The sequence below is a fragment of the Leishmania major genome, chromosome 35 (assembly GCF_000002725.2).
Source record: "Leishmania major strain Friedlin complete genome, chromosome 35".
Lineage (NCBI taxonomy): Eukaryota > Euglenozoa > Kinetoplastea > Trypanosomatida > Trypanosomatidae > Leishmania > Leishmania major.
In genome coordinates this window covers 773,181-789,861 of record NC_007284.2, presented here as the reverse complement: position 1 = coordinate 789,861, position 16,681 = coordinate 773,181, and the positions used below count along the sequence as shown (strand labels likewise).

Sequence of the window (16,681 nt, the reverse complement as noted above, 5' to 3'; positions counted from 1 at the left end):
GTAGTCCTTGCTGTCAAGACGCACGCTGACTACACGCACGCACTGGCATGGTGTCATGGTCTCTCTCTCTCTCTCTCGATTTCTCTGGGCCTATCTTCTCTGCTCAGTCCCGTGAAGAGCAACGGCGAATGTGACGCCGGTCGCATAGTCGAGCGGAGAGAGATGCCAGACCATAATACACGCTACTTGCACCGTGAAGCGGCAACACGTGAGCAGCAACCCAAACAAAAGAGTAGCTGGGCTGAATCCTCGCGCCGCGCCCCTTGCGTGCTCTTCCACAGCGCGCCTCTCACGCCTTCGGCACTCCTATGTCCAACGTGTTCATAATCTGCTTCGCCACGGCGTCTGGGGGCGTGTCGATGACGGGGCCGAAGGCATCATGGCGCATCTCCGACTTTTTGTCTTCAATCCTGATTTCGTCCTTGCCCGCCTCATCCTTCATGGCACGTAGGAAGGCGTGGTAGTCGAACTGGCCTGGTCGCTTGTTGAACGTCTCCACCCATGCCTCGTACAGTCGGGGGAAGGTGTAGTACTTGAGCAGCATCTGGGTAATGAAGATGCAGTCCAAGCGCTTGAAGACCTCGTCCTTGATTTCGCAACGGACTAGCACCAGCTGCTTACTACGGGCCAGTTCGGTGAAGAACTGAATGGTCATGTGGATCTGCGCATCGTCCTGCTTTTTTTGCCACTCCGCGAGGGGTGTGACGCCGACGAGGTCGTCCTTAAAGTTGGTGACAACGTTGAACAGACCCTTGTCGCGAAACACCGGAACGACAAAGTACGGCGATGCCTTCAGACGCGGCTCAAGGGCGTAGTACGCCTCGGATGAGATGGTGCGTCCCCAGTACTGGAGGAACTGCATGTGGTGATTGTTCCAAATGGTCGCCACCTGCTGTGGGGTGGACATCTCGAAGAGACTCTGCTTGCAGACTTCATCGAGCGACTTGCGGCCAGGCCGCTTGAAGTAGCCGCGGGGCACGCGAGACGCACGCAACATATCTTCTCGCTGCTCTGCACGGTGTGCCGTGGTGCGGTGTGGGGAAAAGAGGGGAGCAAGAAACAGAGTCAATGGCACCGTGCAGCACCGAGTTCCTGTGCAGTTGATGAGAAGAGAGACGAGGGGAGGCTTGTGGACATGAACAAGGTAGGCGAGGTGTAGAGAGGCGGAGAGTGGCGATCCAGGTATCGTGCAGCAGTCCAGGACGCCTCGTATGTGTGCGAGGGGAGAGGGGAGGCGGGGGTGGCGCACAGAGATCGGAGAAAAGGGGTGGGAGGGGGCAATTCACGCCCCGCCGACGCGCGGGCTCAGAGCGTTCCATCGCCCCGTCTCACGGCTCTCTCTCGCGGGCAAGAGATGCAGCGACGCCACCAAGCCTCATTTTTCGCTCTTTCCTGTGTCGTCTGTCTTCAGTGTGGTATTCGTGGCTTGGGACAAACAAAGCGCGAGGACGGGGCAGGCGACAGCGGCCCTCCACCGCGCGCTGAGAATCTAGATGCATGGCAAGGAGGAGAACAAGGGGGAAGGGGGGAGGCCACGAAGCGGCACAAACAAGAAGAGCAGCAGACACGGCACGCATGCACACCCTGATAGAGAAAAAGTGAGAGAGAGAGAGAGGGGGTACACCCAGGGCGGCAGTGCGGAGGTGCCTTTCCCGTGCACGGCGACACAAGCCGTCGCCAATGACCAGCGACCAGCAGTGCAAGTTCCTTCGGCTCTTTCTCTTTCGTCGCCGGTGCCTCTCAGTGAAACACGGCTCGCCGAAGTGCGGTAGCGCTGTCAAGGGGGTGCGACTTCGGTATTTGATGCATCCGGCTGCTCGCCGTCGCAGTGCGGTAAAGACGCTCATGGCTTGCGCTCGAGCATCGCGAGGAGGCCACAGAGCCGCACGGACTTGCGTGGGCGCTACTATCACCCCACAAGCTGCGCCCTCGTCGCGGCAGCGAGCGTGTGGAGGACGCCCGCGAGCCGTGCGACCCACTACCACTGCTGCCTCGGCGCTGGGGCTTTCGTACCTTCTCTAGTCGTCCACCGGTGCGACCGTATGGTGCTGGTGAATCGCCATCCCCGTCTCTCGTGCTGCTGCTGCCATCGCCTCTGTGGCTGCGTGATCGGCGCTGAAGAAAAGCTGTTGCAGTGGAGGCAGCTGGATCCAACGGCGGTGGTGGCGGTGTGTCAAACCGCGTAGAGCGGCGCCAGTTCGTGGACGATGAGGAAGGCGCGCACTGCACATGACTACCACGCAAGGCGGCGGGCGGAAGCGCCGGAGACGCCAGCATCCGCCCACGCAGCGTCGCTGATGCACGGGATGCGGCGCTGCCTGCCGATCGCTGCCTGCCGTGCGGCGGTCGTGACGACACTCCGGCGTAGCCGTCGTCTGATTCGCGAGAAAGCGACCGCAGATACGGGTTCTCGCTGCGGCGCTGGCCACTAGCAGACAGGTAAGCACTGCCTCCGCCACCGGTGACAGTGCTAGCGGGTTGCGAAAAACGACGCTGACTGCGCCCGCGCTCTAAAGTGCGCCGGGCCGTCCGCTGACTCTCTAGTGCTTCCTGCAGCTGCACTCGCAACTCTTTGTTCCTGGCTCTCAGCTTCTCCGCATCCGCAGCGAGTTGCACCTGCTGCTGGAAGTCCTCGCACAGCCGCTGCATCTCGTTCATCTTGTGCCGGCTCAGCTGCACCAATGCCTCGTTCTCCCGCCTCAGCTTCGCGTTTTCAGACTCGAGCTGGGCAAGACGGGATCGCGCGCGGAGAAGATCGTGGCGAAGTGTGTCCGCCTCTGCCGCAGCTGCGGGAAGGGAGGTGCTCACTACAAAGGGCTCTAAAGTCGCCTCCGCTAGGTTGGCTGGAGAAGCGCTTGCCGTACCCGTACGTGCCCGCAAGACGCCGCCGGCTCCCTCCGAAGACGCCCCCTCTGAACCGCCTGTGTGGAGCGGAATAGGAAAGATGGCGCGAGTGAAATCGACGTCGTAGTCCAGTGTCAAGAACCGCTGCTCCAGAACCTCGCTGGCAATGTCCTCGTCCAGCTCGATCACTGTGTCGCCGACAGCGGTTCGAACACAGCCTTTGTCAGCGTTGGCCGTGACGTCGTTCAGCGTCACCGCTAAAGAGGCGAGAGCAGCTGAGTCGATGTCTAGCTCGCCGGCGCGTCTGCGACTCGGTGGCCGAGCCTCGGCGCCGCGCGCGGTCCGGGACGGAGTTGCCTGTCGCTGTACGTCCCGCTGAATGCGCTCCTTCATCTCCGCCACGGTCTCCACGAAAAAGTGTACGCACGGAGAGCGGCCAATAAGCGCGTCGTACAACATCTGCGCAAATTTTGCGAAGGATTTGCGGACGCCAGCGGACGTTGTCAGTGCGAGCACGTCCGTCTCCGTGAGCGAAGCAACAAGCCGCAGCGGGTGGAGCGCGGAGGAGGACGTGAGAGGCTCAGCGGCTGCTGCAACAAGTGTCTTGACACAACCGCTGCCGTCGGCGGCCGACGCGTCACCTTTGCTGGGTCTTGATGTGTTCCCGGTGACGGTAAGGCGGAGCAGCTGCTGCTCCGCATCCGAGGCGAACCGTACCACGTAGCGGCCACATGGAGAGTACACGGTGCACTCAGACATTATTTACGATCGGGCTTGGTGCCTTCACAAGCGTAACGGGGCGTGGGCTGGGAAGCTGGAAGAGGGCAGCCGTGCTCACTCAGGCACAGAGAGAAAGATCAGTGGCCTTCGACTCACACGTGGGAGCGGCGTCAGCCTTCTCTCGCAGATCAGTGGATCAGGAAAAGGACGGGAAAAGACGAAGATGCGGCACGACAAGTGCCGCACAACAGCAAGAGCACATGAAAGGTGTGCAGAAGAAGAGCTGCAGGGGCAGCGAAGGGCGGGCTCCCCACCACCCACTCGCGCGCCAGCGGACGAGCCCCGTTCGTCTCGTAGCGCAGCATGAGGGGACATCGTCTGGGCACGTGCAATCGGCCAAAGATACCAGTGCCACATCCATCCATCAAGGAGTGTGGTGCGTGGAAGATGCACGTCTTTGCTTTGTTTTCCGTTTGTTGATTCTCTGCTGTGACGCTGCGGTGTCGGGCTGGTGGTACGCTTTCACATCGTCGTCGCTCGTGCGCTGCAGCTCCATGCTGCATCCATCGTGGGCGGACACGAACGACTCTTCTTTAGAGGCCAAACAGAATGGAGAAGACGGAGGACACAGCACTCGCCTCACGGAAGACAACGTGCACACCTGTGTGCACGTGCCGAAAAGAAGGCGACAGAAAATGTGCGCCACAACATGCTTCGCTGGTTTTCCTCTCTGCTAGGCCGGAGCCAGCGTCACCGTGCTCTCACACCAGCACGAGGCCCTCCTTGCTGCACTTGCGGTACACGACCACCGTCTCCGGCGCCACAGCGTCATTCACGAGCCGATCGAGCGCCTCCGCCACAAAGTTGTTTGAGTCGTTCTCCTTGATGAGCGGCGCCTCCGTCGGCTGCTGCCACCGCGTCAGGACACCGACCGGTATCGCCACCGCCGATCCCACGGGGTGCGTGCTGCGGTCGAGAAGGTAGAGTCGCGCCGCCTGCCCCTGAGGGGACGCGGCCTCCACGACATGCCCTAACGCGGCGTCCCGCGCGATGTCGAGGAATGGAGGCGGGTAGAAGAGCGGGTGCCCAAAGTGGTGACGCTCCTGCTCAAAGTACTCCGCCCACGCTTCGGCGCGCAGCTGATGGTAGAGCCGAAGCACCTCCAGGGCAACCGCCGGATGGCAGGCAGCGATATCAGGAAAATTCGCCTCACTCGCGTGCGGTGCGCAGCCGTGCATATCTCCCGCGGGTACTGAGGAGCTAGCTGTCGCATTCGGTGGAGGAGGGGAAGGGCAGAAGGATGATGCCGCAGTGCTCTCCTCTGCACCCTCCACCTTCACTGGGGCAGAAGAACTCTTGACCGGCGAATAGGAAGGAAGCGGTGCTTGCTCCTCTGCGGCCGCGTCGTCGAGAGCGCCAGCTTCGTGTTTGTGGTCGCGCAGTACGCCGACGGCCACCAGCGACTCCCGTGTGCGTGCCCACTCTCGCGCGAAGGCATGTTCGACTGTGCACGAAAGGGTTGCGTTGAACTGCGGGTTGCGCAGCACCTCCATCCCCATGGCACAGTCGGGGTGGCAGTAGTAGTTGTACTCCTTGTCGATCTTTGCCGCAGCGGAGCGGAGCACTTGCGGCGACGGCAGCAGGCTCGTGTGCGAAGAGTCGCGACTTAGCGGTGGGGAGACTGACAAGCCCGATGGCGCGGTAAGAACAGCGGCAGGCGTAGGCGAGCCCGCAGTGTCCTCGCTATTGCGCGGCTCCCGCCCGATGTACTGTGTCCGCCGGTTCCTCGCAGCTACCGAAGCGGCGTTGGGCAAGCCGAGAGTACCACCCCCTGCACTTGTTGCGGCTGTCGAAGCCACGGCTACCTCGTTGTAGAGCCACTCATTTGAGTAGACGTCCCTGGCACAGGTTATGTGCGTGCGAGACCCGCAGGCGTCACACCTGACGGTGGGGACCTCAGCAAGCCACTGTCCACACACGGAGCACAGACAATAGAAGCAGGGCGCCGACGCGCTCTCTGGGGTATCGGAGAGCTGTGCATCAACGGAGTGCACGCCGCCGAGCACGCCTGCTGTGGCAGGCGTGAAAGATACTAGCGTGCTTGCCATTGCAGTGCCCCGCACGCGACCCACTGCGCACGTGCACGACATCGGGCTCACCTCTCACTCCTCGGGTTTGTGCTCACTTCTGCTCTCTTTCTTCTGTCTCTCGTTTCTGGTTTGCACCTCCGTGTCCGTGAGGCCTACGTTTGCAGGGGAGAACGGAGACAAAGAGAGGCATGGGTGCGTGCGGGTATGCGTGGGCACGCGTCCGCGATTGTGCCGCGTCATACAGCGGAGGGAGGGAGAGGGGGACAGCACATGCGAAACATTCGAAAATTGGGAAGAACACTGAAGCTGAGAGGATGCGTAGTGACAGTCGATGGGGAGAAATGACTTGGGAGCTCGAGCCAGGTAACGCAGTGAAAAACAAAAGAACAGGATAATAGACGATCTCAAGCCCAGCCAAGGTGCATTGAAGTAAACCGCAGGCTGTGAATGGGCCGAAGGAGTGGAGGTCGGTCAAGGGAGCTGAAGAGTGGCACTGCAACGCTCCGGTCTACACCCACTCCTCTCTGCTCCTCCCTCTCTGAGTCGGCGAGCAACTCCTACAGTATTTCTTGATCCCTCCTTTTTTTTCTATGCTTGTGTGTTCAGAGAGCACGTGTATCAGTGCGGGTGCGAGTGGGTGTATGCCTCGCACGAGGAGGGCGATGTTTAGGCTCGTCGAGCAGCAGAGCACCGAAAGCAAGAGGTCTTGCGCAGACGCCATCGCCCATCCCCCTCCCCCGCCCTTTCCGATGCACGCTCGCAGCGTACGGAAAAGGGGGAGAGCGCGACGTAGGAGCGACAAAAGGAGGGGGCGCAACACGGCCCATGGAGAAAAGGGAGAAGACGGTCGATGCGTTGCACTACGCATACGTCGTTGTTTTCTGCTTCCTCAGCAGCGACTGCAGCTGCTGCGACTGGCTCGTGAGAAAGTCTCTGGCAGGGCCAAGGAGCACAGATTCATAAAACAGAGGCTCCGCTCCCACCTCACGCGCAGCCGCAGCAGCCCCTGCCGAAGTAGTCATGCTGGCAGCCACAATGTGAGACCACAAAAAGAAGAACACGAGCCAGACGTGGCGGCTCGCTTGCAGACGAGACCGTCTCCCCTCGTGCACCGAAGACGCGTCAACTTCGATCGGGTGCATCTCAGCCCAGATGCGTGACGGCGAAGTGGACGGCTCAGCAGCTCGTGAGGACGGGAAAAACAACGCGTGCACGCGTTCGACCTGGGAAGAGGACACGGGGACAGAAGCGACGGCCGCAGCCGCAGCCTCCCCGTGATCGTACAAGCACTTGGACTTGTCTATATGCGCGAAGGGGGTATTCACCAAGTCCGTGCGGTCAAGCTCGTAGGCCTGCTGAAGCACCGCTGCGTATACGCGCTGGAAGGCGTCCTCGCTCCCCTGTTCCCAAAACCACCAGATGGCCGGCACTGCCAGGGAGGCAGACTCGTCCGGCGCCGCGCCGAGCTCCTTGTCCTGAGTAGCAACCACCTGCCGCGCCTGAAAGCGAGCTGCCCACTGCCGCACCGCCCCCAGCCACTCTCCCTCTTCGGTCACTCGGCGCTGCTCACGCACGCGCACCTCCTCAGTCAGGTAACGGATGTACGCCTCGTTGCCGGCTCCGCTGGCGTCGCCCTCGCACTCCTTTGCGTCGGGGGCCTCACCTACTGATTCAGGTGTAGAATGCAACGGATTCGGTGTTGTTTCTTGCGGTTGCTCCAGGTGTGCGTGCTCCCGTGCCCGCCTGTATACGGTTCGGAGGAGTGTGTAGTCCTCCGTGCGCAGCACGCACAGCCGCGCGACAGCGTCGACGAGGTCAGCCGCTTGTGGGTCAAGCATGTGTGTGTGTGTGCGTGCTGCCTTTTTTTGATGCATTCGCATCACTTGCGGGCGCGCAGCGTATGAATTGCATGCAACATGCGGCAGGTTTGCGGTGAGCCTTGTCCGCTTCCTTGAGAACGGACAAACTAGGCGACGGGCTGCGTTGTTAGGGAATGGGCAGCGAGTGACGGAGGAGCGCGTGGTACACAAAGGCTTGCGAGGACCGCACGCGGAGGGGGAAAGGAGAGGAAGGAGCGCGACAAACGCGCAGAGATGGCAAAGCGACCAATGAAGAAGAGATTGTGCTGGTTGCTGCGAGAGTGCGCCTGCGGCCGCGCCGCTAGTGGAGAGGAGCTCTCCTCTAGCCTACCGCGACAGCTGCCGCTGTGCGCAGCTGGAAAAGAGCATAGACACCCGCAGCTATGCGTGTCGCACAGGGTAGGGGGTGCATCACCCGGCTTGGCCGATGCGCTCGCATTCCGCACTCCGAGGTGTCCTTCAAACCTCATCGCACGCGCGTTGGGATGGAGGGGGAGGGGAAAGGCATGGCCCGGACTGACGTGCATTGGGGCACATGGGACGTACACCGACATGTGTGTATGCGTATACACGCGTGTCGACATCGCGGTTGTTTGTGTGATATGCTTGCGTTCACGACAATGAAACTAAAAGGAAAAGAAAGAGCCGGGAAGACGTCGCACTCGCCTAGTGGTGCTTCTTGGTCGCATGGCGAAGCGCCTCCTCCATCTTCGCACGCTTCTTCTTGGCCGCAGTAAAGTCGCCAAGACGCTTCTTGCAGTACTTCAAGGCACGCTTCTCCTTGCCGACACGCAGGAACTCCTGTACGCGCTTCTCCAGGGGAGAAAGGCCGACGAGGTCCGCAATGATGGCCTTCACAGCGCGCAGGTGCTTGTGGGGCACAGCAAGGCGGTCGTTCGGCGACGGCTGGCGCGGGCGGCGGGTCGTCACATGACCCTTGTTGAAGCCGGCAATGATGCCGGTGCGGGGAGTGGGAGCAGACATTCGTTCCTCTTGGCGAAGTGTTGTAGTTCGTTTTTTTTTTTTTTTGGGGGGGGGGGGGGGGTCGATGATGACAGTTCGTTGCAGAGCCAGTCCAGCGGAGCGCACGGACGCAGCGGAGGTTGCGGCGATGAGGCGGCACGCCGGTAACGCCAGGTGGGTGAGCGTACAAGATACGCATGTGTGTAGGTGCGCGTAGAGTGCAGTGATAGCGACGGCGAGGAGTGGAGGGGAAACAAAGCATCACGATGCAGCGATAGAGAGAATGAGGGTAAGGAAAGAGTTAAAGGAGGAGGAACAGCGGTGACAAATCACGAGAACACCGAACCGCCTGCACTCGCGTGCCAGCGTACAAGTGGTGCACAGGGGCAGAAGCAGAGAAGAGGAGCCGAAACGGGCACGCCTCCCCCGCCGTCTCATGGCGAAATCGTTCGCGGAAAGGTACAGTGGAAAGCGCAGCCTCCGAGACGAACAGCAAACAGCGGCGACGGGTCGAGCAGAAAAGAAGCAGCGATGTGCCTCCTTAACACCAGTCGTCGTCGCGATCGCCCCCCCCCCCTGCCTCGCCTCTCGCACTCTTCGAGTGCACACACACGGGCGTCTTCAATCCCTCTTCAGTGCACTCCTTCGACCTCTGCCGCCGGAACAACGATCGCCACTACTGAGGGGGATCACAGTGCTGTTCCCGGCCGACCGTACAGGAGCCACTCAGGGCTGCACGCATATCCGTGTTTCAGCATACAGTGATCTACTGTTTATTTCTGGTAAAGAGATCAAATAAGAAAACGAGAAATGACACCGAGCGCCGTGTCAGCACCGCAGCGGACACGCCCGCGCCGTGCACACGTGTAAGCGAAGGAGAGCTCAAGTACAGCAAACTGTCCACCACGAACCCCCGCCGCCGTCGCTCGTAAGAGCTCGACGCGAGAAGAGAGAGGCGACCTGTGTTGTCTCGGCACCCTCGCTGGCGTGTGTGGTGCAGCGTCAGCTGCACCCTGGATGGGTTTCCTAACGCTTGCGCAGGAACACGATGCGGTTGTTGCGGCGCCACGCAGCGCGGTAAGACGGGCGCAGCTTGGAGGCCTTGTGACCCTTGTGGCGCAGACCACGGTGCTTGCGACCAGCAGAGGTCAGACCGCGCTGCTCACGGTGCTTGTGCACGGAGTTGACGATCCAGTTGATGCGGGGGTCGCGGCGGATGGTCTTGCACATCGGGTCAACGGCGATGACCTCGTACCATTTGAACGTGGAGTCCATGTTCACCCAGTACGAGTTCAGCACGCGCAGGTTGCCGAAGCGCTTGCCCAGACGCTGCTCCGCAACGGCCTGGTTGTTCTTGTTGAGCTTCATGCCGAGCACACCGCTGGTTTTCGGCTTACCGTACGTGATACCCTTGTGGACCGGGCGTTTACGGCCACCACGGCGCACGCGCACACGGAACACGCAGAAGCCCTGCTTCGTCTTGTAGCCAAGCATGCGGGCCTTCTCCGGGCGCGTGGGGCGGCGCAGGCGCACGACCGTGTGCTGGTGACGGAACTCCCACGAGCGGATACGCTGGATAAAGCGCATCACATCGGAAGACTTCTTCTTCCACAGCTCGTTCAAGTACATGAAAGCCCCCATGGTTACTACACCTGGCGCTGTCGGTCTGCCACGCGGCGGTGTTGCGCGTCAGACAGGGGCATCGTCGCGGAAGCGAGCGTCGCGGCACGAAAGGAGAACCAGAGAAGAGGAGGCGCGGGAAAGTGGGTGAGGGAAGACGGAGAAACAAAGCAGGCAATGAAGCGAGGGAGAGACATCAGTGCGAGTGGAAAGTGCGGCCGAAGCGGAAGGCGACGAGCTAAAAAAGAGAGGGAAGGTTGCAGTGCGGCCGCAGCGCCATCCGATGCGCATGCCACGCAGCCCCACGCACGTCGGGGCGGGTCGGTAAACCGAACGGACTGCTTTTCGTCAGACGACATGGCAGACGCCCAGGAAAGGTTCAGGACACACGCACATCTCCCCTCTATCGTCCTCTGCAGAGAGAGAGAAGGGCACGCCCATCCGCATCAGCACCGAACATCGCCTAAAACCGACAGCAGCATCCGACGGGCGTCTCTCCGCAAAACGGAAATGATGCGCCCCCATTTCTCGCCTTCCCTCGCCACACTGTACTTTGGATTCCTTCCGTTTTCGTTTGTATTGGGAGGGAGGCACGAGCGTGTCATGCCTGCGCCGATCTGAAAATCAGTAAAACATGGAAACCACATTGAAAACACTAACACACGAGCACGCCGTCAGAAAGCAAAGAGAGGACCGCGCGGCGAGTGCAGGTTCACGCACCGCCTTGCGCGAAACGCCGACCACCGTCCGCACGCGCACCGCGGCGAGGGAATGACAGCCAGTGACATTCACCTGCGCCAACGCAGTGAGCAACGTACACGAAAGAAGCCAGCGACAGCCCTCGCAAGCAGCAGCTGACTTACTTGCCGAGGCGCTCGCGGATGGCCGCGACCTTCGCCTTCGCGGCGGCCCTCTTCTCCGCGCCGCTCAGCTTCTTCGTCTTGTAGCTCTTGTGCGCGACGCCCTCCTTCTTCGCCTTCTTCGGCAGCGACTTCGACGGGTCCGCGCGGATCGCCGCGTGCGCCTTCTTGTACATGCCCTCGATGCTCTCCGGCAAAACCTTCGCGGCCATGTACTTCGAGAACTGCACGCACTTCTCGTCAGGGTTCGAGCTCGCCTCCTCCTTCACCTGCTTCAGGTAGTCCGCCACGTGCTTGCCAAAGATGCGGTCGCGGTGCACCTTCGCGTCCAGCGAGCTCTTCTCCTTGTTGTAGCCGGGGAAGCGGTTGGGGCGGTGCGGCACAGCCATACCGCCGTCCACCGCGCCCTTCAGCACGCCGAACACGCGGGCGCCGGTCGTCGTGCGCGCAAGGCCGACGTCCAGGATCGCCTTGAACGGAAAGCGCTCCTCGTCGTCGCCCTCGTCGTCCTTCTTCGTGCGCACAGCAGAGTACGAGCCGTCCGCCTCCTTCGCGCCCTGGAACTTGTCCGCGATGCCCAGCTTCGCCAGCGTGCGGCGCGCCAGCAGCAGACCAGTCGCGTACGCAGCAGCGTAGTTTGTCAGGCCGTGCTCAATGCCGAACGCAGGCAGCTCGTGCGCGTACGCGGCCATCACCACCTCGTCGCCGACGATCTTCGCCTGCACGATCTGCGCAATGATGTCCTTGTTCGTGATGCGCACAACAAGGCGGTACTTGGGCGAGCCGAACTTCGTCTTGTCCTGCAGCACCATCTGCCGGCGCGCATGGTAGTCCGTCTTGCCCTCGCGGCGACGGCGGTACTTCACCTGGAAGCGCTTGAAGTACGCCTTGTTCTTCACGACCTTGACGAACGGCATCTCGAGTGTGTGGGCGAGTTGTTAGTTTAAGTTGTTGTACGATGGCGAGGCGTAGAAACTTCAAAAAGCGCCATGGTGCGCATGCGCGCATCAATGTGAAGTCGAACGTGCGTGAGCGTGCGGCGAACGTGAGAAAGTCACGCAGGCACACGTTTTATATCCGCAAGGGAAGGGGACGATGTGCAGCCGTTGGTTCAGTTCGTGGAGACGCAAGGCAGTACTCATCACCAAGACAGGCGGAGATGCCAAAGAACAAAAAGAGGAACAACAAGTGCAGAAAGTTGAGCTACTGTAGAGATGGACAAGAGCGCCGACAGAAAGGCAATCCATAGGCAGGCTCTTCATCAGGACGCATCCATAGCAGCGGAGACCGAAGTAAGACCGTGCCTGAATGCCCCCCCCGCACACTGCAGCTGCGCATACGCGATGACCACAAACAGCCCGCACCGGGAGCAATGTTGCAGTCTCTGCAGCAGGCCACCACCCACTCCGCAGTGGTGAAGATAACTAGCCAGAGCGGAACGGAGAGAAAAAATAGCAAACATGTGCGCACCTACAAGCGCACACGCTTGCGTTCTGGCGCACTGCGCTCCCTTGTCCACGCAGCACCCCTTCGTCCTCCATAGGGTGGCCCGTGCAGCGCTGCTACTGACTTATAACGAGGAAGCTCTGACCTCTCCGCCTCGTCAGCGCCCCATCATGGGGGAGCAGACGCGACGAGAGGCAGAGAAAAGGACATACAGAAAATTACCAATGAAAACAAAAAGAAAATGTGAGGTTCTCTCAGCGTAACGTGCGCACCCACAAGCGCACACAGTTGCCGCCAGCACGCCTCGCTGTCCCGGTTAAAAGACAACCATGCGGATGCACTTCTTTTAGTCGCAGGTACAGAAGTGAGGAACGAGGCATCAGAGCGGGAGACAAGTAGAGAGTCGTGTACTCAGACGTGAGCGGTCGACTTACTTGCCGAGGCGCTCGCGGATGGCCGCGACCTTCGCCTTCGCGGCGGCCCTCTTCTCCGCGCCGCTCAGCTTCTTCGTCTTGTAGCTCTTGTGCGCGACGCCCTCCTTCTTCGCCTTCTTCGGCAGCGACTTCGACGGGTCCGCGCGGATCGCCGCGTGCGCCTTCTTGTACATGCCCTCGATGCTCTCCGGCAAAACCTTCGCGGCCATGTACTTCGAGAACTGCACGCACTTCTCGTCAGGGTTCGAGCTCGCCTCCTCCTTCACCTGCTTCAGGTAGTCCGCCACGTGCTTGCCAAAGATGCGGTCGCGGTGCACCTTCGCGTCCAGCGAGCTCTTCTCCTTGTTGTAGCCGGGGAAGCGGTTGGGGCGGTGCGGCACAGCCATACCGCCGTCCACCGCGCCCTTCAGCACGCCGAACACGCGGGCGCCGGTCGTCGTGCGCGCAAGGCCGACGTCCAGGATCGCCTTGAACGGAAAGCGCTCCTCGTCGTCGCCCTCGTCGTCCTTCTTCGTGCGCACAGCAGAGTACGAGCCGTCCGCCTCCTTCGCGCCCTGGAACTTGTCCGCGATGCCCAGCTTCGCCAGCGTGCGGCGCGCCAGCAGCAGACCAGTCGCGTACGCAGCAGCGTAGTTTGTCAGGCCGTGCTCAATGCCGAACGCAGGCAGCTCGTGCGCGTACGCGGCCATCACCACCTCGTCGCCGACGATCTTCGCCTGCACGATCTGCGCAATGATGTCCTTGTTCGTGATGCGCACAACAAGGCGGTACTTGGGCGAGCCGAACTTCGTCTTGTCCTGCAGCACCATCTGCCGGCGCGCGTGGTAGTCCGTCTTGCCCTCGCGGCGACGGCGGTACTTCACCTGGAAGCGCTTGAAGTACGCCTTGTTCTTCACGACCTTGACGAACGGCATCTCGAGTGTGTGGGCGAGTGTTGAGTGTTTCTTGATGATAGCGCGTACCCAATTTGCCAGCGTGCACATGGGAATCATGCCGTTGTGGATGTGATTTGCGCAGTGCCATCACCGCAACGCATAGGGTCGTTCAGCAGAAGAAAGTGGAAGGTGAGCAGTCAGCGGTAGAAGCAGCAGAACAGTTGAATGCACGACAGAGGCAGGCAGGACGATGCCACGAAGAGCGCCATGTTGTGTTGTTGGTGTTGCTCGCCGCTTCCTCACGTGCATCCCCGTATCACTCATGCGCTAATCACAAAAAATACCGAAATCCGGCAAGAGATGAAGGAGATGAGCAAAATCCGCGTCCGACAAAGTGGGAAGCTTCGGGGCGAAGAGCACAGGAAAAGAAGAAATCGATGCGCGAGAAAAGAAACCTCGGACTAAATGGGCTTCCTTTTTGTGTGTGCGTCTCCCCCCGGCCGCCGCAGCAACAGTGGCGGATACTCTAAGGAAAATGCCGAGATGATGATGACTAGTAGAGCGCGACAGCAAGCGCGCAAGTGGGACAGGCGGAAAGCGAAAAGAAGCGAGCGATAAAACCAGCCAACCGCGCGCGCCTTCGCACAGACGCATTGGCATGATGCAACAGGCGCGCGTGCGGGGCACATCTCCGTGCAAAACGTCCATCCTCTGCATTGCACATTTTGGTTCAGCTTGCTGCCTCTGTCTCGCCAACTACCACCGCGATACCCCCACTCGTCCCGTCACCGCTCACAACAGTCCCCAGGATGGCGCCATCAAGTCCCCCATGTGGCCTCTTTCTTCCCTCTCGCCTTCTCAACGTGTCCCCCCCCCCGACCTCCCTTCGAACCCCGAGTGGCATGCAGGCACACTCTCGTTCTTCAAACTCTGGCTCCTGCTCCCTCGCCCCTCCCCCCTTACCACCACCTCTTTCCCCGTCTAAGCTCCCCGCTTCTTCGTGTGTTGGTTCGATTGTTTCGGGTTGTCCTTCGTTTGGCTGTTGCGCGTGCGTACGCGTGTGTCGTTTCTGCTGCTGCGTTTTTCGATGCGCCGTGGGTGCGCCTTCACGAGTTACTGCGGCTGCTTAGTCACTTCCTTGGACACGAAAGAAAATTGAGTAGAACACGAACCAACACGAAAAAAAAAAAAAGAAAGGCGTGATTGGAAACGAAACAGAGGCACAGACACCCAGCCCGCGTGCGTCCAGATAAGCCAGCGACAGCCCTCGCAAGCAGCAGCTGACTTACTTGCCGAGGCGCTCGCGGATGGCCGCGACCTTCGCCTTCGCGGCGGCCCTCTTCTCCGCGCCGCTCAGCTTCTTCGTCTTGTAGCTCTTGTGCGCGACGCCCTCCTTCTTCGCCTTCTTCGGCAGCGACTTCGACGGGTCCGCGCGGATCGCCGCGTGCGCCTTCTTGTACATGCCCTCGATGCTCTCCGGCAAAACCTTCGCGGCCATGTACTTCGAGAACTGCACGCACTTCTCGTCAGGGTTCGAGCTCGCCTCCTCCTTCACCTGCTTCAGGTAGTCCGCCACGTGCTTGCCAAAGATGCGGTCGCGGTGCACCTTCGCGTCCAGCGAGCTCTTCTCCTTGTTGTAGCCGGGGAAGCGGTTGGGGCGGTGCGGCACAGCCATACCGCCGTCCACCGCGCCCTTCAGCACGCCGAACACGCGGGCGCCGGTCGTCGTGCGCGCAAGGCCGACGTCCAGGATCGCCTTGAACGGAAAGCGCTCCTCGTCGTCGCCCTCGTCGTCCTTCTTCGTGCGCACAGCAGAGTACGAGCCGTCCGCCTCCTTCGCGCCCTGGAACTTGTCCGCGATGCCCAGCTTCGCCAGCGTGCGGCGCGCCAGCAGCAGACCAGTCGCGTACGCAGCAGCGTAGTTTGTCAGGCCGTGCTCAATGCCGAACGCAGGCAGCTCGTGCGCGTACGCGGCCATCACCACCTCGTCGCCGACGATCTTCGCCTGCACGATCTGCGCAATGATGTCCTTGTTCGTGATGCGCACAACAAGGCGGTACTTGGGCGAGCCGAACTTCGTCTTGTCCTGCAGCACCATCTGCCGGCGCGCGTGGTAGTCCGTCTTGCCCTCGCGGCGACGGCGGTACTTCACCTGGAAGCGCTTGAAGTACGCCTTGTTCTTCACGACCTTGACGAACGGCATCTCGAGTGTGTGGGCGAGTGTTCGAAAACCTCTGTTGTTGTGAGCGGAGACGGGGGTAAAGTGGGAAAAGAGGTGCGTCAAAGATGCACGATGGTGAGTGCAGGGAGGAGAGCAGGACGAAGGAAGGAAAGCGTGTCACGAAAGGTGCGCATGCGATGCACGAGAGTATGAGCAATGCAGGTAGATAAAGGAGAGGAAGGAGAAGGGCAGCAGCATGTCAAGTAGGCAGAGGGAAAAGAAGAGAAGGAAGAGAGAATGAAAGATAAGAGGTAATCGCGAGTGCGTGTGCACAGTGAGCACACCTGTGGGAAGGAGGGGAGAGGAATGACACCGTTGAGCTACACAGTGCACAACCTGCCTTGTTGTGCGAAAAGGAAGGAGAGAAGGCGAGAGCACAGAGAAAGGAAAAGCACAAGTGGCCTGGCCTGGCTCCTCACTTGCGTATGTCTGTGTGTCTGGGAGTCTGGTGGAAGGAGCTGCAGACTGCGACACGACCACGACCACCACCCCACGCCTCACCCCAGGTTGTTTCCGCTGCGCGCCCCAACTTGTCCGCCTTTCACCGCCAACGATAACGGCGCATCGTCTAGGTCGACGTGAAGAGTGGTGCCGCTGAGCCTCATACCCAACAAGCGACCATGTCATTCCTGCCCTTCGCCTAGTTTCACTACTGCTTTTTGAGACTCGGGTGAGGAGCGTGTGCCAACATAATCGGCAGACATCTGCGATTAAACGCACAGAGAGAAAGGGGAAAAGGTGGTACAAGG

General features: G+C 60.6%; 9 protein-coding genes across 9 annotated transcripts; all 9 read right to left on the bottom strand.

Annotated features, from left to right (window-relative positions):
- Positions 1-289: 289 nt before the first annotated feature.
- LMJF_35_1950 (conserved hypothetical protein) lies at positions 290-997 on the bottom strand (the record flags this gene model as incomplete). The annotated part of the gene is made up of 1 exon (XM_003722539.1): positions 290-997. One exon carries the CDS (start codon positions 995-997, stop codon positions 290-292), a length of 708 nt encoding a protein of 235 aa, XP_003722587.1.
- A 743-nt stretch (positions 998-1,740) lies between these two features.
- Positions 1,741-3,603, bottom strand: LMJF_35_1945 (conserved hypothetical protein; the record flags this gene model as incomplete). The annotated part of the gene is made up of 1 exon (XM_003722538.1): positions 1,741-3,603. One exon carries the CDS (start codon positions 3,601-3,603, stop codon positions 1,741-1,743), a length of 1,863 nt encoding a protein of 620 aa, XP_003722586.1.
- Positions 3,604-4,325: 722 nt separating this feature from the next.
- Positions 4,326-5,672, bottom strand: LMJF_35_1940 (hypothetical protein; the record flags this gene model as incomplete). Its single annotated transcript, XM_003722537.1, has 1 exon — positions 4,326-5,672. One exon carries the CDS (start codon positions 5,670-5,672, stop codon positions 4,326-4,328), a length of 1,347 nt encoding a protein of 448 aa, XP_003722585.1.
- An 842-nt stretch (positions 5,673-6,514) lies between these two features.
- LMJF_35_1930 (hypothetical protein) lies at positions 6,515-7,534 on the bottom strand (the record flags this gene model as incomplete). Its single annotated transcript, XM_003722536.1, has 1 exon — positions 6,515-7,534. One exon carries the CDS (start codon positions 7,532-7,534, stop codon positions 6,515-6,517), a length of 1,020 nt encoding a protein of 339 aa, XP_003722584.1.
- A 645-nt stretch (positions 7,535-8,179) lies between these two features.
- On the bottom strand, positions 8,180-8,497 carry LMJF_35_1920 (putative 60S Ribosomal protein L36; the record flags this gene model as incomplete). The annotated part of the gene is made up of 1 exon (XM_003722535.1): positions 8,180-8,497. One exon carries the CDS (start codon positions 8,495-8,497, stop codon positions 8,180-8,182), a length of 318 nt encoding a protein of 105 aa, XP_003722583.1.
- A 1,005-nt stretch (positions 8,498-9,502) lies between these two features.
- Positions 9,503-10,105, bottom strand: LMJF_35_1910 (putative ribosomal protein L15; the record flags this gene model as incomplete). The annotated part of the gene is made up of 1 exon (XM_003722534.1): positions 9,503-10,105. The coding sequence occupies one exon, from the start codon at positions 10,103-10,105 to the stop codon at positions 9,503-9,505; it is 603 nt and encodes a 200-aa protein (XP_003722582.1).
- Positions 10,106-10,955: 850 nt separating this feature from the next.
- LMJF_35_1900 (putative 60S ribosomal protein L5) lies at positions 10,956-11,873 on the bottom strand (the record flags this gene model as incomplete). The annotated part of the gene is made up of 1 exon (XM_003722533.1): positions 10,956-11,873. One exon carries the CDS (start codon positions 11,871-11,873, stop codon positions 10,956-10,958), a length of 918 nt encoding a protein of 305 aa, XP_003722581.1.
- A 959-nt stretch (positions 11,874-12,832) lies between these two features.
- Positions 12,833-13,819, bottom strand: LMJF_35_1890 (putative 60S ribosomal protein L5; the record flags this gene model as incomplete). Its single annotated transcript, XM_003722532.1, has 1 exon — positions 12,833-13,819. One exon carries the CDS (start codon positions 13,817-13,819, stop codon positions 12,833-12,835), a length of 987 nt encoding a protein of 328 aa, XP_003722580.1.
- Positions 13,820-14,996: 1,177 nt separating this feature from the next.
- Positions 14,997-15,914, bottom strand: LMJF_35_1880 (putative 60S ribosomal protein L5; the record flags this gene model as incomplete). Its single annotated transcript, XM_003722531.1, has 1 exon — positions 14,997-15,914. The coding sequence occupies one exon, from the start codon at positions 15,912-15,914 to the stop codon at positions 14,997-14,999; it is 918 nt and encodes a 305-aa protein (XP_003722579.1).
- Between the last annotated feature and the right edge of the window lie 767 nt (positions 15,915-16,681).